This window comes from Sprattus sprattus, assembly GCF_963457725.1.
Source record: "Sprattus sprattus genome assembly, chromosome: 14".
Taxonomy (NCBI): domain Eukaryota; kingdom Metazoa; phylum Chordata; class Actinopteri; order Clupeiformes; family Clupeidae; genus Sprattus; species Sprattus sprattus.
The window spans coordinates 31,946,518-31,972,163 of NC_137912.1; the positions used below are offsets into that span (position 1 = coordinate 31,946,518).

At 42.6% G+C, this 25,646-nt stretch overlaps 1 protein-coding gene across 1 annotated transcript; it reads left to right on the forward strand.

Moving 5' to 3' along the window:
- Window positions 1–2,162: 2,162 nt before the first annotated feature.
- On the forward strand, window positions 2,163–3,581 carry LOC308375602 (putative nuclease HARBI1; the record flags this gene model as incomplete). The annotated part of the gene is made up of 3 exons (XM_080851766.1): window positions 2,163–2,875; window positions 2,986–3,203; window positions 3,517–3,581. 3 exons carry the CDS (start codon window positions 2,163–2,165, stop codon window positions 3,579–3,581), a joined length of 996 nt encoding a protein of 331 aa, XP_080707892.1.
- Between the last annotated feature and the right edge of the window lie 22,065 nt (window positions 3,582–25,646).

A 25,646-nucleotide genomic window follows, 5' to 3' on the forward strand; every position in this document is an offset into this window, starting at 1 on the left:
ACACACACACGAACAAATATTACCTATACTTAAGTTAACGCACTCAAAATATGATTGTGATTTAAATCCTTAAGTGAGGAAAAGGTTCAAGAAAATATCCAAGTGTTCAGTCCGACTAGAACACTAGAGTGGAGGTAACACCAAAAGGCTGTCATCCATAAGGAAGCATCTGAGGAAGCCCTGAGGCGGTGGACGAGAGCACCAGAGCCATTCAGCCCAGGCTAAGGCATGTCCACATTCACACCTAAAGCAATGGTTGAGTGGCTTAAAAACGCTGAAGTAAATGTTCTAGAATGGCGGGGTCATAGACTGATTAAAATCCAACTGAGAATCTTTAGCACTACAGAAATGGAAAAAACACTGCAATGTGTAAAGCCGGCACTTACTTTAAAAGACCTAAAGCTGCAAAGGAGTTCTCTACCTAGAATTATTGTGATTTGAATACTCTTTGAGGTACGTCCACCAAAAATGTCCTTTTGTTGTCCCCTCCAAAGGATTGTGTAGACTTGCTGCTCATATCCATGCAGTTGCATTCATTATGCATTAGGTGGCAGTATAAGTGAATTCTTATTACACGGCTCTTCTTAATGCTGTAGAATGCCCCATTCACTTGAATGGGGCTTCCCAACGTTCTGCGGTCAACTATTTTCCGATTACTGACCGTTGCTATGCACTTAATGACCGCTGTCAAGGAAAGTGGCCTTTTTGCCTCTGATTCACATCTTTCGTAGCACTCCGCAAGTAGTACGGTAACTTATCAAGGGAGTTTCAGCGGACGGTTGAGCAGCTGTGTTCTAAAGAATGTTCAACTGTCTTTGAAGTTCAACGTCTTTGGCGAACTATTTCTCTGCTTTTTAACACTACATATAGTAACAAAAACAAATACATTGTAAAAAGATTTTTTTAGTTTTAGCCGTATAATAAGCGGGATAATGTATAGAACGCCGGTCATTGTCGGGAAAATAAGCCCCTTCACGGTGAATCAGTGCTGTTCGCCCTGTCGGGGCTTATTTTCCCGACAATGACCTGCGTTCTATACATTATCCCTTACATGAAATGCAGTCTGAGCTAATCCAGTGGCGGGTAGAAAAACGAAAAAGGAGGAGAGGGAGTACAGAGATGAAATGTCGTGGTCTATTTCTATGCTGTTACAGAATGAACGAAAAACAACCAATGCATCTATACACTTGTCTAGGACATCTTTTTATTTCAGTGTGCAACACTTAATAGAAAGATACTAGGCTAGAGCATAACTGTTCGAAATGAAAATACTGATTGGGAAATTGTTGGGAGCTATCTTTTGTAAACCAGAAAATGGTGATGACTCCGGATTCAATGCTTTTGCATAACACTGTTTTTTGACACTTGTAGCCTATGCTTTATTTTCTGAGATTGAAAGTTGTAGCTGTGTAAAACCTAACATTTGAAGGCATATGTATTCCCTTATACCCAGTGGTATGGTTGGAATTTCATTCCCACAAACTTAACTATACCCAGAAACTTAACAGTTACGTTCATTTTACACACAGAAATTAAACTTAATTTAAAAATCACTATTTTTTATATTATTTAAAAAAATACATATTTCCTTCGGAGGGGCAACTTCAGGTGGGAAGGGCAAATGGGCAGTTGCCCGAGCAACCTTAGCCCCCTCCTGTGCACGTCCCTAGTAACAAACATGTTAACACCATGACCAAAAATGACACTCATTGTCTAACATTTATGAAGCAGACCATTTTCATATTCCTTAAATATTTGCCATTGAAGAAGAATGGTCCCCCTTTAGCCTTACATGCATAATCCTTTGCAGTCTTGAACCTACAATTGGAAATCTATTGCTCGGTTATTGCTCTGCAATCCATTGCTCTTCCTCTATTACCTGGCTCTTCAGACCTGAACCTGACCTGACTTAAAGACCTGGGCCCGTATCCCTAAAGATTTTTTGTGCAAAAAGTGGCTCCTAGCGGCCAAATTCTAAGAAAATTCTCAGAGGCATGACGTTTTCTTAGAATTTCCCCTAAAAGTGACACGAAAATCCCAGTTAATATAAAAGCTATTCCTCAAGAGTCCTAGCGCTTAAAAGGGCTCCTAAGGCGAGATCTGCTAAGAGCAGGGAAGAGGACTTTTAGTGGCTTAGGAGTGACCCTAAGCAGCTGCACAAAATGGCCAACAGAGGAGGCAGGAGAGATGTCCTGCAAACACTGGATGACAGGGAATTATTGAGACGCTACAGATTGGATCGTGCAGGAATCATGTTTGTGGTGGATCTCCTTAGAGATGCAATTACTTCACCAACTCGACGCCACAACGCTATTACACCGGAGAAGAAAGTAATCACAACCCTGAGGTATTTGGCAACAGGGAAAATGCAACAATGCAGCAGTGATGACTTGGGTCTGTCCCAATCCTCCGTCAGCAGAGTCATCACCCAAACACTGACAGCTTTGTCACAACCTAATATTGTGACACAATTTGTTTCATTCCCGCTGGATGCCCGCACTTTACACACACATAAAAGGGCATTTATGGACATTGCAGGATTCCCTGGCGTTGTGGGTGTAATTGATGGAACACATGTGAGAATAATTGCGCCATCAGAGGACGAGGCTGTCTTTGTTAACAGGAAGAATTTCCACAGCATCAATGTGCAAATAGTGTTCAATGCGGCCTGTAAGATTTTGGACATTGTGGCTAAATGGCCAGGCTCCACACATGATGCGAGAATGCTCTCCGAGAGTGGCATCAGACAGCTTTTTGAGAGACGCTATGTGCCAGCTAATTGCCACTTGTTAGGGGACAGTGGCTACCCATGCAAACCATGGCTCCTTACACCTTACCTCCAGCCACGCCAAGGGCCCCAACTAAACTATAACAGGTAAGGCAAACAATACAAAAATCATGGAAATGAAATGCAAGCAATATGTTAGAGCATCCAAGTGGTGCAATATTTCAATCAAATAATTAAAGGTCTGTATTCTATTGTAGGGCCCACAAGACAACAAGAGCGGTGGTGGAGCGTGGCATAGGCCAGCTTAAGAGGCGCTTTCATGTTCTCCACGGAGAGGTGCGGCTGAGGCCTGAAAAAGTCAGCAAAGTCATCATAGCCTGTGCAATATTACACAATATTTGCAAGGTTAGACAGATTGTAGAACCTCTGGAGGATGGCGATGAGGATGAGGATGGAGACAACGATGAGGATGGTGGTGAAGAAGATATTCACATTCCACAGGGGAACCTAGCCCAGAGTGGACTGCCTTACAGGGCAAACTTCACAAATTTACATTTCAGGCAAGCTGTAGCCCCATGTCATTTGAGAACTTGTGATGGTATTAAGAACTACCACAGTTTTACTGCACATCACCTGCAATTGTTAAATGCAAGACACAGAACACAATCTCTAAATGGTTTATTTTTTAGGTGTTCAATTTTAAGGCGGTAGTACTCCTCCTGAAGGGAAAGGACTTTTTTTTGTTGTTCAAACACATCAATTGTGAGTTGCAATCTTCTCTCCTGCAGGGATGCTGACGGAGCAGGTGCTGCGGATGGGAATGGTGTTTGATCCGCCGGGCTATCCTGAGTAGCAGCTGCAGATGGTTCAGGCGGCAAACTTGATGGGCCCGATTCTTGTGATGGCTCCATGCTACAGAAATACATAGGCCTAGTTTAATTATTGTTTTGATTAAATTAATTTAATTCAATGAGCATGGATAACACATGAAATGGCTTCTGCAATGAATAAACACTGTTGATATGAATAACCCTGTGTCCTACCTTTGCTGCATTTCAAGGGCCTGCATCATTGACGTGTCAATGCCTGTTGGCAGCCCGGTGACACTGACCTCAGAGTGTCCCAGGACTTGAAAGACAGTGTCGGCCACCTGGGACAGCCGCTTTGCAGGTGGTCCACCCCCTAGAAAGAAACAGTCAATGAACACAGTACTTAGGCATGTAAATTAACTTTGCCAGCAGGAGCAAGTTGCCAGATTATGTGGTAGGCCATAGTATTTTGCTCACCTGTGAGTGAGGATTCCCGCTTGTGTGCTGCAATCTCATCTTTTGCCTTGGACTGCAGCACATACCACCTTTTCTCACAATCGTCGCCTGTCCGCACCACCAGTGGAAAAGAGGCATTGATTGTTTGGGATATTGTGTCCCAGGCGCGCCTCTTGCCTTGGCTAGTGACAGTTGGGCCAAATTTTCCTCGTAACATACCTTTATGTTCGTTCACCAACTGGGCCAGCAACAAACCTTGCTCCTCAGTCCAGTTCGGCTTGCGATTCCTTTTTTTCTCCATTTTCTGTGTTTGTAGGATATTTGTTAACAAGCCTTCATAAATAGACCAGCCAGCAATCACAGACATTGTTAAAAGCTGAGCTGTGTTACCCTCGTTAAGTTCACACTGAGTTGCAAATTCTACTTCATTAAGGACAGCCCCTTGAGATAGGCCATCTTGTTTTCAATGGGGTCCATATGGAAGTGAAAGTACAAAATATGCCAGCTAGGATATTAATATGAGCAAATGAGACACAAATCATTATTTGAACAGGGTGTAATGAGCTTAAGTTTTCACATATTTTAGATTCTAATGTTAGGCTATAACCCCTACAGCTTACTATTCATTTTCCAGATATTTTCTTGAATGTAAAATATTATTTACAATTATAGTCTGCATAAGATTAGAGTGTATAATTATGTTTATTGATTTGAGGGTACATCCTTTGCTCATTATCACCAAAAGTTCATTTTCATCAAACTTGTAGGATCAACCAATCACGGCTTTTGAAATGATGACTCATACCTAGCAACGGGGTCAACCACACCTCCTCACTAAGATAGGATTTTTCATCCATTCCTGGCTCAGAGTTCACTGAAAATGTTCTGGAATCACTTCTAAGCTAAAACTCCTGGCAAGGAATTTTTAGGTTAAGTTAGGAGCTCTCTGAGAGGATTCTCAGAATCTTTAAGGATACGGGCCCTGAAATTTGGCAGCCTGAATTTGTGAGGGTGAAAAATAACAGGATGAATATTACCTGCTGAATAATGAAGAGGGTATTTTAACAACCTAATACTGTACGTTAAGAAGGTTTTTGTTTATTAAATTTAGTTTTCAACCGAAATATATAACACATATAATGTATATGTAGTGCAGAACAATTCAAGCATTGTTGTGATTAGTTTTTTTCACTTTGTGTTAATCAAACTGACATTTTGCATTGAGGACATATGGCACTGTCAGTGATTGTCTGTGGCCCTAGTTTTTCCAGTATGTTCCGCACCTTTGCCACTGGTTCAGCACGTTTAAATTGGCTCAGGCTGAGCTCACTGCTAGTTCTTTGATGATGGGTTTGTGTGTCTCTGGCTTAAGGCTCATCACAGTCTGTGATCTATGAAAAAAAGATAAGCTTGTATCAGCACATCTATGGGAAATGTTAAAATATCAAACAAAAAAATAGACAAGTCTACTGTACCGTAACAATCAAATGAAAACTAGCCTTCCTCCTCATCTTTTCACTATTTTGCGAACATTAATCTTAACGTTATGAAGCATTAATATAGAGACTTTGTAACAAATTGCCATTTTTAATAACTTATTTTGCAATAAAAAATGTACACACACCCCATTTGTGACACTTGGTGCATTGACTTTGCCCATTGAGAGCATAAGGTTGCACTATAATCCTTTGTATGTCTCTATATAGGGGCTAAAATTGCAGTTTAAGTTAGTAATATTAACATGCGTGGATAAAGCACAGACTAAGTGATTATTATTATTTAATTTTTTTTTCCAGTTTGTTTGTTCATTTGATGAAGAGGAACAGTGTGCATTAATAAACTGTGGTATCACAAGAGGCTTGACCACTGCGCGGGGTGTAGGGCAGTGCGTAATGACTTGGACAGAGCAGGCAAAATTGCTGTAAAACGAGGAATCCGGTTTATTTAACCAACAAAAGAGTCCTTCGGGAAGAAAACATAAAAATCTTCAAAAGTCAAACATACCGTAGGTTTCTTAAAGTTCCCAAACTTAAATTCTCCCAACTGTAGTTTCAGCTTAAAGTCTCTCAGCCAGCGAACTGAGCTTTTGCCACGCACGGTGTTCCTCGTTTCGTGTGTGTCTCCAATCCTTTTGTTCTCTCCCTCCCCCACACCTGAGCTCCAGCTTCAATTAGAGGGCTGAGGCATTTGCACCTGTCTGTGTAGTGCATCCTGGGAGATGGAGTTTTCCCGGCAGCCGTCTTGTGGTGTGATAGCCATTCCGGGAGAGGAACATAACGCCCCTCTACCACACGTCCTCTCGTGATGCCACAAAACATTCAAATGTAAATGCACCCAATTGTAGCCAAAAGTGTAGTTTCCATGGGCAGTCCCTGATAGGTGAAAAATCACCCTAGTTACCTCAGGACTCCGGAGCTGCATGAAAGTATATTTATTAGACAGACAAACAACAACAATTGCAATTGGGCTCCCCTACCAGCCGAGGCTGACAGTGAAGCCCTGATAAACTCTTCGCACAAAGTTTATATAGTCAGAAGTTTAGCTTTGAGCAGGGATGATCACGTGGTGGATTTCTCACGTCCGAGGCTCCCTGTCTTGCAAGGATGGCGGTTTTGCACAAGGTCGGAAGAAGCACAGTTCCTTTCTTATCTCCTCTGGTCTAAACATGCTCTTGCTCATATGCAGACTTAGTGGCACCTAATATTCTAGTTACACACACAGAGAGAAAAGCCATGCTCCTGCTTTCATAAGCACATAATTCACAGGAATATATTCAAACAAGTCACTTGATTATTATATTCTTAAGTCATTAACAGTGTTTGGAAATAATCTCTATCAGTCCCCCTGCCAGAGTGGAAATGGCTTAACAACTTAAAAAAGTAATTAACATATATGGGCCATTCTACCGAATCCGTGTAATATGCAGTCCCTCAACAATAAAAACTATTTACAAAACAATTAGGTATTTAGGCATAGATATTTAATTAGAAAATGGTATGGTCTATATAAACCCAATGCATTACATGAGATAGTGATAAGCTAAATATATACAAAATCATCATTTATAGGGTACTTTCTATTGGGAAGTAGCTGTCCCCAACCCTGACATCTACATTTCAATGCCTTTAAATAACACTTTCAATGATTTAATTTCAAATTTGGTAAAAAATTCATTTATATGGATTTCATTGTGAAAACCTTCAAGAAATATTTGTAAAAATACTCTTCAGAGAAGGGAAGGAAACACAATCTGAACAAGTCAATACTAATACTTTTTTACTATAGTAAATGTGATGTTTCGGTAGTGACAATTTTTGGAAGAGGAAAAACATTCCAACACATTCTGAAAATACAATATAAAACTTGACTGTTCTTTTACTAGATATGTGTACTTTAGATTTGGTACAATATACATACGGACAAAGTTTTGGGAATAAACCATAAAAAATGTCAAAATATATCCGACATGACTTTTCATCAATTCGGTAGAATGGCCCATATATCAAACATAACAATGACAAAAAATTGAAAATAAAATCAAATCCCAATATATAAGTTATATTGCCTACCCACTAATGATCACATTTTTGGTAATTTATTAACCATGTTTTAAGATTTATTTTAAAGCTGTTGAATGAGGTTGATTCTCTTATGTTCTGTGGGAGATGGTTCCATTCCTGGGCTGACCTAACTGAGAAAACAGACTGTCCAAATACTCTGTTTTTTAAAGGAATATTACAGTCTCCTCTTGCTGCCCCTCGAGTAGCACTGGTTGCTGCTGTTCTAAACTTGACTAGGCTGCATAGTGGTGGGGGAGCCAGGTTAACACTCTAAGGTCCAAGGCCTTTTAGACTTTTCTAAGTTGACTGACATGCCTTGATGTTTTTGTACATTTTGCTTAACTAAAAACATTGATGCACAAATGGAATATATGATTCTATTCTAGAAGACCTCAGCAATAATATTAGAAAAGGGTTCAATGTTTCCGTGGTTGTTCTTTTTATGTCTCTAAGACGAAAACTCAAAAAAAAAATACCATTTGGATGTAAATGAATGAGGCACAAATGTGATAGGGGAGGGATTTACATGAGTTGCAACTACCTACAAAGTATAGGAAAAAAAAGACAGAAAAACATCAATATTCTTCAGTTTCCCGTCTGATCATTATCTGAGTTCAAAATGTAAACATCAAAATGTTTGTAGTCGGGTGTTTTTAACAACACAGATGCCAAGTTGCTGAGCTCACAGATAAAAACAAAAAGCCCTTTAATAGTCTAACTTTGGGGAAAATTCCTTTACTGCCCTGCGATTGTGCAGCGACACTGGTCTTCCACGTGCTGACAATGACAATGCATCTCTGATCATCTGTTCTGATGTCATTTTGGTAATTAAAATCCACGTTGGGTGGTAGAAACATGAAAGTCACGTTCATGTAGTGTTGGCACTGGTGTCGAGCTAGAGAGGTGGATCATGGACAACAGTGATGGTTTGGTCGTTACATATGTCCCTATAAAACATAACAACGGTGGCGGCTTGGTCGTTACATATATCCCTGTAAAACATTACAGCGGTGATGGCTTGGTCATTACATATGTCCCTATAAAATATTACAACGGTGATGGCTTGGTCATTACATATGTCCCTGTAAAACATTACAACGGTGACGGCTTGGTCGTTACATATGTCCCTATAAAACATTACAACAGTGATGGCTTGGTCATTACATATGTCCCTGTAAAACATTACAACGGTGACGGCTTGGTCGTTACATATGTCCCTATAAAATATTACAACTTAATGGCTTGGTCATTACATATGTCCCTATGAAATATAACTTGGTTGTTACATATGTCCGTATTAAATATTACTTGGGCATTAAATATGTCCCTATGAAATATTACTTGGTCTACACAAATCCTCACGTGATGTAATGTTAAAGATGTATTCTTTTCATGGACAATGAATGCTTTTCTTACACAAAAATGTGTGAGATTTTTTTTCTTTTTGTGCAACATCTAGCACATGTATGCTGTGTACATTTACCATGTGTATGCTGTGTACATTTACCATGTGTATGCTGTGTACATTTACCATGTGTATGCTGTGTACATTTACCACATGTTGCTTCCCCTCCCTTTCTGCCACACGACCTCTCCCCCTGCCTATCTCTACCCGGGCGACCTCAAGCAGATGCATCTTTGCTTTAAGGGGGATCAGGCACTCATTCATTCGGAATTAAATGAATACAACATCGTATTTGATGATCATGTCAGGCTGTCCAAATGATGACTGGTGCCTGCATTTTGATCAATCAGGTGAACCTGAGGCAGACAAGGAAGGCGTGCTGTGTCTGCAGGCACCTCTGTGGAGACTTTGAACAATTTACTTTCTGTCCACACAAGTTTTATTCAAAAAGAGGTTCAACGTTCAATACAGATTAATACATTATTTGTCGTTCAATAAACACTGTGCATCAGTTTGAATTTGGCTTATCAAATTGGGAAAACTTGACAGCAAATTCCCAGGCTTATTTTAGTTTGCCCCGAGTTACAGTTATCACAAATCACAGTTTTCTCCTCAAAACGATGTAATTGACTGGAGCTATTTGTATACATGATAAATCAGACTGAAAGTTAAAGGTCAAGAGATAAGGGATTATGGGATGAGGGTTTATACTGTATATTTGTCCTTTGACATCCCTTCTTTTGATGTTTGAGATCCATTAACTGAATCTGTATTATTTTCATTTGGTGGATAGCCTGTCAGATCAGGTCGACCCCCGTTTGATCACCATTGTGCAGACTGTGGACTTGTGCAAATGCACAAATGACAGCATGTGCATCCTACGCCTCCTCTCTCAATGGGAATGGCGGGGGAGTGATACCTTTCAGTGCTTCCCTGCATACCAGTTCTAAGACTTATGAGGTCCTCAGAGGAGAAAATGGATGACCTGAGAGATTCTTTTGCTCATTTGAAATGGATTGTGAAATGTAATCAAACATCACATCCTGTCCAATATTATCAACTAAAAATGATCTTCCTTAGTCTATGCCTCCATCCTATCACATGCATTCAATTCAATTCAATGTCTTTATTTCGCCATGTACACAGGTACTAGGAATTTTGAATGGTATTCTCCATGCAGGCTGGAGCCTTACAAATAGAACATAGAACAGAACAAAGGGACAAGACAGAACAACAATACAAGAAAGTACCAGTATGACCATGGAGGTAGTGCAATAATAGAAGTGTTAAATAAGTTAAATAAATAAAGTGCTGAGAGGAGCCATAAAGCTCATGTGCAAGGGCTGTTTATGAGGGCTATTGCTTGGGGGAAAAAGCTATTGAAGTGACGTGAGGTTTTTGTCATGATGGCCCTATATCGCCGTCCAGAGGGGAGACGGTTAAAGAGGCAGTTGGCAGGATATGAGGGGTCTGCTGTGATCTTCACAGCTTTCCTGCGGGATCTGGAGCTGTGGAGGTCCTTGATGGAAGGAAGGGGGCAGCCGATGATGCGCTCTGCAGCCCGTACGACTCTTTGGAGCCTGGCCTTAGAGCGGGCAGAGGCAGAGTCATACCAGACCGAGTGTGAGGATGTAAGCACACTCTCAATGATGGCCCTGTAGAACTGCACCATGATGGGGGGGCTGACCTGAAGTCCTCTCAGCTGCCGAAGGAAGAACAGGCGCTGCTGGATTTTCTTCACAAGTTGAGTGATGTTATTGTCCCATTTTAGTGTGTAGGTGATGGTTGTGCCTAGGAATTTGAAATGTTCGACTACAGTGACAGATGAGTTGTTGATGACAAGTGGGGGATATGTCTGAACCTTTTTTCGGAAGTCCACAATCATCTCCAATGTCTTGTTGACGTTGAGCTCTAGGTTGCTGACTGCACACCAGGACTCTAGATGGGCGACCTCCCTCCGGTAGGCAGACTCGTTGTTGTTGCTGATGAGACCTATCAGGGTGGTGTCGTCTGCATACTTGATGGTCTTGACAGACGGGTCACGGGAGGAGCAGTCATTCGTGTAAAGGGAGAAGAGCAGGGGGGACAGCACACAACCCTGGGGGGCACCGGTGTTAACTGTGCGGGGCTGTGATAGATGCGGGCCCAACCTGACATACTGTCTCCTGTCAGTGAGAAAATCTGTAATACATAAGCAGGTGAGGGGGTGGATGTTCAGATGGGTCAGTTAACTATAGAACTATAATCCACAAACAGGACTCTTGCAAAGGTGTTCCGATAGTCCAGGTGTTGTAGAATGTAGTGAAGGGCTATGTTGATTGCATCATCTACTGAGCGGTTGGGTCTGTATGGGGGTCCATGAGGTGGTCAGTGGATGCTTTTAGATAGGAGAGGACCAGGCGTTCAAATACTTTCATGACTACAGAGGTGAGGGCGACCGGTCTGTAGTCATTCAAGCAGGTGATCTTGGGCTTTTTTGGTACAGGGATGATGACAGCAGATTTGAAACAGGCAGGTACATGGCATAATTGAAGCGACTGATTGAAAATGTCCGTAAACACTGGAGCCAGCTCGCTGGCACAGTGCTTGAGGGCAGCAGGTGACACCATGTCCGGCCCACACGCTTTCTGGTGTTCTGGCCTTTGAAGAGCCTCCGAACCTCATGCTCAGTGATGACTAGTGGAGCAGGTGAGGAGGTGGCCGGGGGAGGGAGGCGGGGGTGGTGGAGGCCCACTTGGTGCTTCAAACCTTGTGCAGAACACGTTGAACTGGTCTGGTAGATTTGGGTCGTTAGAGGTGTGGGGGGGGGGGGGCTTCTTCTTGTAGCCCGTGGCAGATTGTAGGCCCTTCCAGACCGCCCTGGTGTTCTTATCCCCAACCTGTTGTTCAATCCTAGTCTTATACACCCCTTTAGCATGCTGGATGGCTTTGCTGAGGGCATATTTGGCTTTGGTGTACGCCTCCTTGTCTCTGCTCCTGTGGGCCACCTCCTTCTCTCTCCTCAATAGCCTCACCTCCTTATTGAACCATGGTTTATTGTTTCCATGTGCCCCTTACACTCACACACACACTCACACACACACACACACACACACACACACACACACACACACACACACACACACACACACACACTCTCTCTCTCTCTCTCTCCATGTTTCAACAACAAAGTCAGTCAGATGGTGAATTTAGTAGCCATCCTAATAACAAGCTGGGCGTCGAATGTCTAAGAAGGGTGGAAAGCATTAATGTTAAATGAAGTGAAGATTAAGAGTGGGAGGCCTGTCATTGTTTTGGTGCTGCATTTTCAGTCAACTAACCAACCGCCAAGTGCCGATCAATAGTCATGCAAGTCTGAAAGGGGGTAAAGATGGACGTGCTAATGGAATGGGGCCTCTGTTCAACCATAGACTGTCTGTCAAGCCTGGTTAACCAGGGCTCTGGGGAGAGGACAAAAGCTTTTTTTGTTGAATAACTCTCAGAAGTTGCTGCATGAGTTGTCATAGGTTGTTGTGTGATTTTGTAATGCACACATGCAACAGTGACAATCTACTGTCATGTCTGGCTCACAGACCATGGCAAATAACGGAAGGTCACACAGAGTTAAAGCCAAAACACTATTCATTTTTTAGCAACTAACAAGAACACTAACATACCAAACTATGGTGAGGCGTTGCAGTCAGTAAATCAGTAGTGTTAGCATGTATGCCTGTATTCTACGTCAGTAAGTGGAGCGTTGTATCGTAAGAAGTACGCAACTTTGAGCATGGTGCGAGCAGAGCGTAGGGAGCAAAGTTTCCCCTTTCTCTCTCTCTCTCTGAATCTCCCTCTGGAACCAGTGGGATGAATAGAATAGAATAAGTATATTTATTTGTCATTGCACAAGTACATTGAAATTAAGGTAACAGCTCTCAGACACAAAAACAATACAAATATAGATTGTACATATATATATATATATATATATATGCATATTAATACTATAAAAACACAAGACTTATAACACAACAGAGAGACAAATTGTCACGACTTGAGACCTCTGTGTCACGAGTTGGGACTCTAGAGGCTGCCAACTAGAGGCTTGTGGTGTGATTATGTGTCTACATGTGCTTCCTCTGTTTGTTATGCTTGTACATGTGCTTTTGTTGACTTCCTGTGTCTGTTTCTTTGATTGTTTCCACCTGTTTGTTAGTTAATTGCCAAATGACCAATTAAGTGTTGTATTTATACCTGGTGGTTTTTTGTGTTGTGACTTACTGTGCTCTGGTCAGTACTGGGTTCTAGTTTTCATGTTTCGTGTTTTTGAGTCTCTCAGGGCTCTCTAGCCCCTCAAGGCTTTTAGGTTATTCATGTTAGCTAGTTCCAGTTCTAGTCTAGTCACAGTCTTTGTAAATCTTTTGTTTGTCCTAGTCTTGTGTTTGTTAAAATCAGCTTCTCTGCTTTGGTTCTCAGTTTTGATTATTTCTTGAGTGTTTGGATTATGCCTTTTGCGTTTTTGGATTTTCCTGTTTTTGAGAAGTGATTAAACAACTATTCATTCAAGCATCTCGCACCTGGGTCCTACTTCCCTGTTAGCTCAGTGAGCAGCTCTCTGGACCAGAGAACCAGCGGCCAGGGTTCGCTTCCCGAGCCTGGCCCTGACAGAAAGTCACCGAGAAGACATGGACCCAGCAGATGTCTCCAAAAGGTGGGATAGGTTTGAGAAGATGGTTTTATTTTCAAAAAATAAAAATATATTAAATTGGAATCGTTCATTATCTATCTAAAAATCCAGAAATCTCTGTGTGTCCGTCTAGGGCGTATCTCCCTGACGGTAGTTACGTTAGTTATGAGATTTCGCATGTAGCTTACGCCATTGTCATGAACCTGTGCATCCTTGATTTTGAAGATTTTTGAATTCATAGTTCGCGAGATATTTGTATTTTATCGTTTGCCGTGCATTGAAATGCATTGGGTTTAGCGACGCGATTTCTAAACCCAATGCATTTCAACGGGAGCCAATCAATTGTGACGTAGACCAGCGATTTGGGCGTAAAGCATTCTATAGTGTAGGCTATTCATGAGGAACACACACTTCGATGAACACACACTTCGACGTCTGGAGTAGGCCTGCTCATCTGTAAGTAAATTGAACCTGTTTACGTTAATTGCTGTAAAATTAGCTGTGAAATTAGCTAGCCTATTGACGTGCATCGAACTGATTAATTTTGAAAGTTGCATAGGGAAGTATTCTTTGAAAGTTAGGGACCTATGTTTTATGGAATGGAATGACCCCCATTCACCCCTCCCCCCTAAAACCTGAAGGTCACTAATAGCCTACCTACTTACAAAAATGTCTCTTACCTGTTTTCGTTGCTTTATGGGTACTGTAGTAATTCAGAGAAAGAGGGGCGGACCCGCGCGACGTGAATGATGTTATAGTCATAGAACAGTCGTGTGTTAGCCTAGAACACGGTTAGCCTAGACCACTGACCATACGTTCATTCATCTACTGACGCAATGAGAGAGGTTTTCCGATGTATTAGTGTCCGATGTATATGTTGTAATTCGTGTGTATTTTGTTTTCTCATTATTGCAATATTATAAACCTCAGTCTGCATTTACCCTGGCTGGGAGAGGCTGTCATTCCGAAGATACTGTGTGTGATCGCCTTTGCTCTGTGTTCATTAAACCTGTCAGAGTGTATGAATAAACGGCTGGGTGCCAATCAAATCACAACGCAAGAGTGGAGTACTACACCGCTACAAATGGTAGCTTATATTGATAAGCCTCGGAGGCTTTCAGATTGTCCATTGCTTTCCCATCTGTTTCTATGGAGTCCACGAAAATACGCGCAAATCTCGCTGTAAATTATGTTGGGCCACGTCGTCATGTTATCCTCCCAGTTCTGCACTGAATTCGGGTGGGGGATAGTAACGCCATCTCCAGTCAGAGTATTGAAAATTGTGTTCCCATTGTAAGGACATTATTAGCTTACAATCTGTCTGAGAGTGGGCTGTCAAAGCTAGCATCATCGAAGTCATACAGTACAGTACATACATTCATTCAATAAAATTAACCTACATTTGAGTCCAACTGCATGACCATTCTTACCCTACACTTACCCTTACAATAAAGAAGTGATCCTATTTCAACCATAACTTCATTTTAAATAATTTCTTTCTTTATGACATTTAGTTTATAGTTTAGACAGCAACTTTGACATCTATATTCAACTGCATCCACTACATAATCTCAAACTTTATTTGTTGGTATACCTCCAAAAAGGCTATACAACATTAAAACATTTCTTATTGAAAAGGAAACATGCATCACAATAATACTTCAGTGTAACCTGTACCTATGTGGAGTGCAACTATGTCTTGCTATTACACTACCCAACAGCTACACCTACGTCTGCTAACACTACAGAATGCATAATTCCTACGGGCACTGGACTAGTCTATCTATAAATCCAGAAATCTCTGTGTGTCCGTCTAGGGCGTATTTCCCTGACGGTAGTTACGTTAGTTATGAGATTTCGCATGTAGCTTACGCATGTCATGAACCTGTGCATCCTTGATTTTGAAGATTTTTGAATTCATAGTTAGCGAGATATTTGTATTTTACCGTTTCCCGTAGGCACTTTGGGTTATCGTTTCCCGTAGCAAGTCCCACTGACCGATTGTGCACCGAAATTACGTAACAATTACGTCACAATATATCCTGCCTTCACTCAAAGTTCAGAATAGCGTTGAATACGATAAGGAGGTCCGCATTCAAATTCTTCTTGGTGAACAGATACATTTATTCGTTTATTTTTAAGCTTCTTTATATTAAGTTTCAAAGTAATGTCTAGAGTTGTACAGTCATCTAACAGTTCAGAATAGTGTTGGATACGATAAGGAGGTCCGCATTCAAATTCTTCTTGGTGAACAGATACAGACTTTTGCTCAGGTAATCTTAAGACAGTGATTGATTTTATCTATTCGTTTATTTTTAAGCTTCTTTATATTAAGTTTCAAACTAATGTCTAGAGTTGTACAGTCATCTAACAGACAGGGAATAATAATCCATCAAAATATTCATATTGTTTATTAGTATAGCGTATTTTTACAGTACATTTCTGCACTTATTCGACTTACAACTTGGCAAACTCATTTCATAAGCATGGTTGAAATGTAACTGTGACACTGTGTGTCTGTCTGTCTGTGACAGGCGTATCTCCCTGACGGTAGTTACGTTAGTTATGAGATTTCGCATGTAGCTTACGCATGTCATGAACCTGTGCCTCCTTGATTTTAAAGATTTCTGAATTCATAGTTCGCGAGATATTTGTATTTTACCATTTGCCGTACGGTACAAACCCATGTCACCGTTATGAGCAACGCGATTTCTAAACCCAATGCATTTCAACGGGAGCCAATCCATTGTGACGTAGACCAGCGATTTGGGCGTAAAATTGCCTATATAAATTAGCTAGCCTATTGACGTGCATCGAACTGATTAATTTTGAAAGTTGCATAGGGACGTATTCTTTGAAAGTTAGGGACCTATGTTTTATGCATCCATACATAATCTCAAACTGTGTTTGTTGGTGTATCTCCAAAAAGGCTATACGCGTAGCCTGCCTTCACTCAAAGTTCAGAATAGCGTTGGATAGCGTTGGATACGATAAGGAGGTCCGCATTCAAATTCTTCTTGGTGAACAGATACAGACTTTTGCTCAGGTAATCTTAAGACAGTGATTGATTTTATCTATTCGTTTAAGCTTCTTTACAGGGGCGGACTGGGACAAAAAATCGGCCCGGGCATTTTGAACCGGCCCACTAAATTCGATAACACACCTTTTCAGTCTTTTTGGTCTCTCGAATGTCTACACCAACCAGGCTTATAGCTAGCAGGGCGTCTGCCCTATAGTCTACTAAAAAATAAGAAGAAACGGGACGCCCTACTTTTAGGCAGGACGGCCTAAAGACGCCCTATTTTTCTCCCGTTTTACCTGTTAACTTCGCTGAATGTGATCAAAATTCACCGTTTCAGTCGCTTCAGTGCTTAGCGAAGTCTAGAATCATACATATGACCTGCCAATTAGAAAATAGCATTGCTGTGTATTCCCGCTACAACAACGTTACATCATGATTCCAACGAAACATTGATTCACGGGCTCGCAGAAGCTCCAGAAGACAGCTGTCTCACCGCACGTCACTGAACCTACTACTTTATGAGTTCAACAAGAGTTTGTGTGTTGAGGTGGTGGTCTTAATTAATCTAAATGCAATACAATATACATCATACACTTTAAAGCTTTGTTCAGAATACGGAGGTATAAGATCGGTCGATATTTTCCATGAAAATAGCGGCTGAAGAACCCCCTGTTCTCGTCTCCGAGAGGACAGGCTGTATTGCTCCCTTTTCTAGAAGGGAGTCTATTTCCTCCTGTAGGAAACGCGCTTGATGAGGTGGCATTAACGTTTGAACTACGCCCCTGAAACTGGAGCGTATAACGGGCTATCATAATTCGGATCTGGACAAATTGGCATATTTTCGGAATACCAGGGTTTGGGAATACTGGGCTTTCGGAACAATTGACATGGCACCGCGCACCACTCAAACACACAACATAGAGTGTAGGCTAACGGCTGGCTGTTTCAGAGTACAGTAGGCTGAGGGCTAGCAACAGCTACAGACTTGTCATGTATTTACAATGCAAACGAACTTGGCCATAGAACATAGTCAAACATATTTTAGAGACGTTTTAATTCATGATCAGTAAGCTTACCGTAGGTCGTTGTATCGTATCTCCCTGGCAGCGGCTGTAGTCACCAGCACTGTCATCCACGGGAGCTGCCGTGGCAAACATTTAGCTAAAGGTAGAAGGTGTTTGCTGATATGATTGGACGAGCCCCTAGTCACTCAAGAAGACAGCCAATGGGCCGCAGACTAGCGTGCGCGTGTCAAGCATGTCAAGGCCATGGGCCACGCTGAGGTTTTTTTTTACCGTCCTAATGCATTATAGGCAGAAATCGAAAGGGGTTTGTGTTGGGTCAGCCCAGGGGATGTGATTGGGCCAGCCCAGTGTCAGTAGGGCCGCTGATGAACTACTTTCGTGGGCCAGCCGGTCAGGAAAAAAAATACAAAATAAAAATTCGGGACTATCGGCCCATATTGCACCTCAGCCCAGCGGGCAAACGCCCGGTATGCCCGACGGCCAGTCCGTCCCTGCTTCTTTATATTAAGTTTCAAAGTAATGTCTAGAGTTGTACAGTCATCTAACAGACAGGGAATAGTAATCCATCAAAATATTCATATTGCATATTTATTGCATATAGTATAGCATATTTTTACAGTACATTTCTGCACTTATTCGACTTACAACTTGGCAAACTCATTTCATAAGCATGGTTGAAATGTAACTGTGATTACAGCACTTATACATGGCATATGCAAAACGCATGAATTTTACTCTATACAACTCTCTCTCTGAATTCATAGTTCGCGAGATATTTCTATTTTATCGTTTGCGTTAGGCACTATGGGTTATCGTTTGAGTATACACCGCTACAAATGGTAGCTTATTGATAAGCCTCGGAGGCTTTCAGATTGTCCATTGCTTTCCTATCTGTTATGAAGTCCACGAAATACGCGCAAATCTCGCTGTAAGCTACGTTGGGCCACGTTGTCATGTTATCCTCACAGACCTGCACTGAATTCGGGTGGGGGATAGTAACACCATCTCCAGTCAGCGCAAATCTCGCTGTAAATTATGTTGGGCCACGTTGTCATGTTATCCTCCCAATCCTGCACTAAATTCGGGGCGGGGATAGTAACGCCATCTCCAGCAGAGTAGCCTATTTAAACTGTGTTCCCATTGTAAGGACATTTATTACGATCTGTCTGAGAGTGGGCTGTCAAAGCTAGCATTATCGAAGTCACAGTACAGTAGGCTACATACATTCAATAAAATTAACCTACATTTGAGTCCAACTGCATGACCACTCTTACACTACACTTACCCTTACAATAAAGAAGTGATCCTATTTCAACCATAACTTCATTTTAAATAATTTCTTTCTTTATGACATTTAGTTTATAGTTTAGACAGCAACTTTGACATCTATATTCAACTGCATCCACTACATAATCTCAAACTTTATTTGTTGGTATATCTCCAAAAAGGCTAACATTAAAACATTTCTTAATGAAAAGGAAACATGCATCACAATAATACTTCAGTGTAACCTGTACCTATGTGGAGTGCAAATATGTCTTGCCATTACACTACCCAACAGCTACACCTACGTCTGCTAACACTACAGAATGCATGACTCCTACGGCCACTGCACTAGTGTTTCTAAAACACCATTATTTATTGACCAAGATTATGATACAAAATAAAAGACAGTCACAATCAGATGGTTGGCAAAAGTTAGAAATGATAAAAAATTGGGATGAAGATCAATAATTTCTATATCTCTTTACTCAAATTGTATTGCTCAAGTTTCTGTTGTTATCATTATTTTAATTTTTTTTTATTTTTATGTTTTTGGCTGTCATGGAGTTAATTTACAGTTTAAATATGAAAATGGCTGACTTATACATTTAAGATATGTGTAGCGGTCAGGAGAATTGCCGCCGCCTTGTAGGGGTAATAGACTTTTACTTAGCTGAGGGGAACTGAGTGGGACAGGATCTAGGTCCTCCACACCCAATGCCTATGACCTCGTTGTCTGTGTAAACAAACAGGTTGTTGTCTGTTTAGCAGCCCAGGCTAGGCACCGCCCCTTGAGATAGGGTTTAACTTCGGGCTGCAGGGAGATGTCTAGTGCCCCTCCCCACTTACCGTGTATGCAGTATGCAGAGCTTGAAGTAAGGCACTACACTGACCTGACACAAACTCCACTCTATCTAAAGCCAGCTAAATAGATGAGGCGCCCCTACCCCCAGGTAAGTAACCCACAACACTGAATTAGAAATTGATAGTTTAAAAACACAAATAATCTTTAAGTATGTAGTAAGCAGCAACACAGAATTGATAATTAATAGTTAAAACAACCACTCTTAGGGCCCTATCTTGCACCCAGCGCAATTGACATTGTCACCGACGCATGTATCATTCCTATCTTGCACCCGGCGCACAGCGCGATTTTCCCTCCAGAGGCGCGCTTCGAAATGAACTTGCGTCGACATGGGTGCGGGCGGAACAGAGAAGGCGTTTCTCTGGCGCAAGCGGTATTTTGCAGTTTCAAAAAAACGCCGTGCGCCGTGCGCCATTGACCACAAAAAAGCTGGTCTAATGTCAGAGGCGCAATGTCTAAAGTCTGTAACGCGTATTCAGAACGCTATTTTAAGGGCGCCCGCACAGTATAGGACCTATAGGCTACACTTTACTTCTGTCGTCTTCACGAGAGATTTACACCAATTTTTTGGCAAACCATATATAATTACAAGGAAAATAAAGTATTTACCACATGAGGAAATCATTGTGATATCCATATCCAAGATATTTTTAAAATAGGCATACATCTAGCGTACACAATGACCCAAATGATTCAGGTTAATTGTAATGGCGGTTCTGATGTCTGCCAACTCCTGGCAGATGAGCTGGGGACAGACGCACACTGTCCCTATCACATTTCTGCGGCGAGATAAGGAGAAAAGGGAGGGAGAGGGAGAGATCGGTAGAGAGGACAGCCTGATCAGTGGCTGGCCGCACGCGCGCGCGCGCGCGCACACACTCACACTCACTCGCTCGCTCGCTCTCTCTCTCTCTCTCTCTCTGGCAGATGAGCTGGGGACAGACGCACAATATCCCTATCACAGTCTACAATAAGTTCGGCTATACATGCAGTTACGTCAGGTCTAGTCCGACATGCTGGGGAATTCATAACATTTCCCATAACACCCGACAGCCAAGAGCGGGCTAAGCGGGCTTGGCGCTATAGACTGCACCCATATTCACATACGTGCCCCCCCCAGTGTTTTACACAACATTGCCATGAATTATGGATGTGTAAATGAGGATAGATTAGAGGACTTTAGAAGACGTGAGGTTGAACTGCATGTGCCGATGGGTGCAATATTATTACCATGCATACATAACCTAGTGATTCAGTGAGGAACCCAAAACATCGGAAAGTATGTTTTTGTGACTTTTATTTCAAATATGTTGCCACCAAAAAACGAATGCTAGTAACTGAAAAAATACAAACGAGAAATGAAAAGTAGAACCAAACAAGCAAACGCGAAATGAAAAGTAGAAGCCAAACAAGCATGGGAAAATATTGCTGTGATTGTTTCTGGTAACACACGTTCTGGTGGCCTCACGGTCTTCCTCCCGGTAATTCCGCAATTACGATAACAAGCCGCTTTGCAATATGCGCTCCTCGCTCTTAAAGGGAATGTGAGATGACGCTCTGATTGGTTTATTGCATATTACGCCCAAACCACACCTATGGCTGAGTAACCTCCTTTGGACCAACCCTTTTGACACTTGCGCTGGACGCAAGTGTGTTTTTTCCGCCGTTAAAATAGCAACTGCGCCATAGAGCCGCCCACACAGCTACTTGCGTTTGGCGCCGTCCTACTTGCGTTTCTGATCGGCAAGATAGGGCCCTTAGTGTGTAGTAATCAGCAACACAGAATTAATTATTAAAAACAAACCCTCTTAGTGTGTAGTAATCAGCAACACAGAATTAAAAACAAACCCTCTTAGTCCACAACAAGGAATTAATAATTGTTACACAAACTTCTCTCTTACAGTTAAAAACAAACACTCTTAGTGTGTAGTAAACTACAACACGGAATTAATAATTGATATACCACAAACTTCACTCTGATAGTTAAAAAACAAAAGCTAACAAACTAGATTGACAATAATAACTACTCTAAGACCGGCATACATCATATATATATACAACATACAATTAAAATAGCACTCCACAATATGGTATCCGTATTGGGTCCGCGCGTGTGTGTGTATGTGTGTCACGGAATGCACGCAGTCTGATGTCCCTTCCAGTGAGATGCGAACGTTTGGCTGTGTGTGTGTGTGTGTGTGTGTGTGTGTGTGTGTGTGTGAGCACAAGTGCAGCGTTAGTTCGTTCGGACTGTTCAACCTGTGTGTGAGGAGTCAGTGTATGTGATGGTGTGGTGTAAAGATACCGGTCACAGAGATCACGTCTGGGATGCCGATGGATGGCAGGCTCAACTCAGTTATGGCTTTCCCAGCGGAATCTCCTCAGGGAAGTAGCTAGCAGGTGAAGCGTCGAGTGGTGATGGCTAGCCTCCTGCGCTAGCCTATTGGGTGTTGTCGCTCACGGCAAAACGTAACTTAACCTAGGTGCTGCCCAACTTTGGCACTGGCACCGTCAAAGTAAACACGTCCCGGTCCTAGCAACGTCACGGGTCTAAAACACTAAGCATGTAACTAACACGTATGGCTTAACTATAATCGTGACTCTGAACAACTCCGTCTTCCAACTCAACTTCTCTCTTCTTTCCCTCTACTCTTTCTCTAACGGCTCCTTTGCTCGTGCCCGCGACCTCACATCAGCTTAAAGGCGCAGCCCATATTTGTACCCGTTACATATGTATGCTTTTTTGTTGTCCTTTGTACCCTTGTTTACTTGTATGTCTTTTATGTAAATGTGTTTCTTTCAAATATAAAAAAAAAAAAAGAAGATGATTGAGAACCTATTGCTTATCCAAAATCGCAGAGACCAACAGCCACTGTTTCAGCAGCCGGAGATTGTAGCCCGTCAGCCAGTCTGGGTTACAGTTCAACATCCACCAGCAGCTCTTCATCTCCCTGTGAAGCCTCAACTTTACAATGGCGGTGTAGGTGGGTGTCGAGCTTTCTTAACCCAGTGCAATTGGACTCTCCAGCCCATCACTTTTCTCACCGACCAGTCTCGTATTGCCCATATAGTTCTCTTGCTCTCAGGCAGGCCCTAGAATGGGCTACTGCTATCTGGTCAAGGCAGGGCCCTGAATGGGCTACTGCTATCTGGTCAAGGCAGGGCCCTGAATGGGCTACTGCTATCTGGTCAAGGCAGGGCCCTGAATGGGCTACTGCTATCTGGTCAAGGCAGGGCCCTGAATGGGCTACTGCTATCTGGTCAAGGCAGGGCCCGGAATGGGCTACTGCTATCTGGTCAAGGCAGGGCCCTAGAATGGGCTACTGCTATCTGGTCAAGGCAGGGCCCTGAATGCTTCAGCCTCAGGGCTTTTCAGGCAAAGATGCTGCTGGTCTTTGACCAGGACAGCTTCGAAACCCACTGGCTGCAGCAGCAGCAGGAACTGGCTTCCCAGGCCACGCTTGCCCTTGCTCCTGTGAACACCACCAACTGCCCCTCCACTGCCCAATCTCAGCCTGGTCAGAGAGTGGAGCCCGGGTCAAAGCAGGGCAACTTCAGTGACATGCCTGCATTGCCTGGTGAACCAGTCAGCCCCGATGACACCAGCCCTGGTGAACCAGGCAGCCCCGATGACGCCAGCCCTGGTGAACCAGGCAGCCCCGATGACACCAGCCCTGGTGAACCAGGCAGCCCCGATGACGCCAGCCCTGGAGAACCAGTCAGCCCCGATGACGCCAGCCCTGGTGAACCAGGCAGCCCCGATGACTTTTGGAGGGTTTCTCGCATCCCCATATATATCTATCTCCCGGCTTTTTACAAAGCCATACAATAAATCAAATGTCACGCAGCTTCAATTAACCTGAATCATTTGGGTCAATGTGTACGCTATATGTATGCCTATTTTTTAAATATCTTGGATATGGATATCACAATGATTTCCTCATGTGGTAAATACTTAATTTTCCTTGTAATTATATATGGCTTGCCAAAAAATTGTTGTAAATCTCACGTCGGTCTCCTCAGCTGTGAACTTTTCCGGTCTTCCTCCAGGTAATTCCGCCATTATAATAACAAGCCGCTATGGAATATGCGCTCCTCGCTCTTAAAGGGAATGTGAGATGACGCTCTGATTGGTTTATTGCATATTACGCCCAAACCACACCTATGGCTGAGTAACCTCCTTTGGACCAACCCATTTGACATTTGCGCCGGGCGCAAGTGTGTTTTTTCCGCCGTTATAATAGCAAATGCGCCATAGAGCCGCCCACTCAGCTACTTGCGTTTGGCGCTGTCCTACTTGCGTTTCTGATCGTTAAAATAGGGCCCCAGCAGTCTCTTTTTAAATGTGTTCTTCCTGAGTAACCTCGGGATATACAGCCTCTGTTGTGCCTTTTTTCGCAGTGCATTTGTGTTTCTTGTCCAGGAAAGGTCCTCCTCAATGTGAGGGCCCAGGAAGCTGAAGTCTGATACCCTCTCCACTCTCTCCCCATTGATGGCAAAATGTTGCATGTCCAATTTTTTCCTCCTATAGTAGACTATCAGCTCTTTTGTCTTGGAGGAGTTGAGGACAAGATTGTTCAAGGTGCACCATGTCAACAGCCTTTGCACCTCCTCCCTGTATGCAGTCTCATCTCCTCCTGAGATGAGCCCCACCACAGTTGTATCATCTACAAACTTAATGATGGCATTGCTCGGGTGGGTGGGGTTGCAGTCATGGGTGTAGATGGTGTAGAGTAGGGGGCTCAACATGCAGCCCTGTGCTGATGCTGAGAGCTGAGGAGAGATGGGATCCTACTCTAACCGTCTGGGAACGGTCTGTCATGAAATTTCTTATCCATTAGCAGATTTGCTGTGAGGGCCCTAAGTCCATCAGTTTGGTGACCAGTCTGCTTGGTATGATCGTGTTGAAAGCAGTGCTGAAGTCTATGAAGAGCAGCCTGGCGTAATTCCCTCTCTGTTCCACGTGTAAGTGTGGTGTGAAGAGCTGTGGCAATGGCATCTTCTGTAGCCCTGTATGCAAACTGGTGGAGGTCAAAAGTGGGTGGCAGGCTTGTTGTGATGTGACTCCGGACCAGTTTCTCAAAACACTTCATGATGGGGGGGCGCAGGGGCGGCTCGTCCATAAGGGCGATTGGGGCGACACACTGCCTATGGGGAAAAAAAATAATAAATCCTGATATAAATTACATTTCTTTGTAAATTGCTTTGGATTAATGCGTCTGCTAAACGGCTAAATATGAATGTAAATTTCATATTTTTTTCTGTCGGATTCTACCACTAGACCGTCTGATATTGAAAATTCGTGCTTCAAATGGGCCCGCCCCCTCTGGGCGAATTCGGGCGAAGTGAGAATTGCCCCAGACCTCTCCTATTGACTCCCATGTTAAATCATTTTTTTTTTACAAAACAGAGCTCTCAATGCATTCTCTATGGCTTCCGGGAGGGCGCGCCCCTCCATGTCGTGTCATAAGTAATGGACGTAAAAGCCTATGGTAAAAGCCAATAAGGACGTCACATAGCTTCGACAGAGGCATGTCAAGATGGCACCTGTTCTGTACAACAACTCCATCCGCTCTTTGACAGAAACCTCTTTTAAGTCAGCGTACGAATGAAGATAAATTGACCAAAAAAAACAATTAGGACTTTCCATTCAACAGGTTTCTACAAAGGGAGGGAAATTGGAACGAAAGAAAATCACGGTCGTGAAGTGGCTAACGCGGTCTGTATCTATATACCTGTCACTTTTCAGAGGTTCCACAGTGTGAGCTAACTATGAATTATTTTTTATGTGATGACTTATTTTGCTTTTGTAAGCCAATACTTTCAAGATCAGTTAATAAATATCGTTGG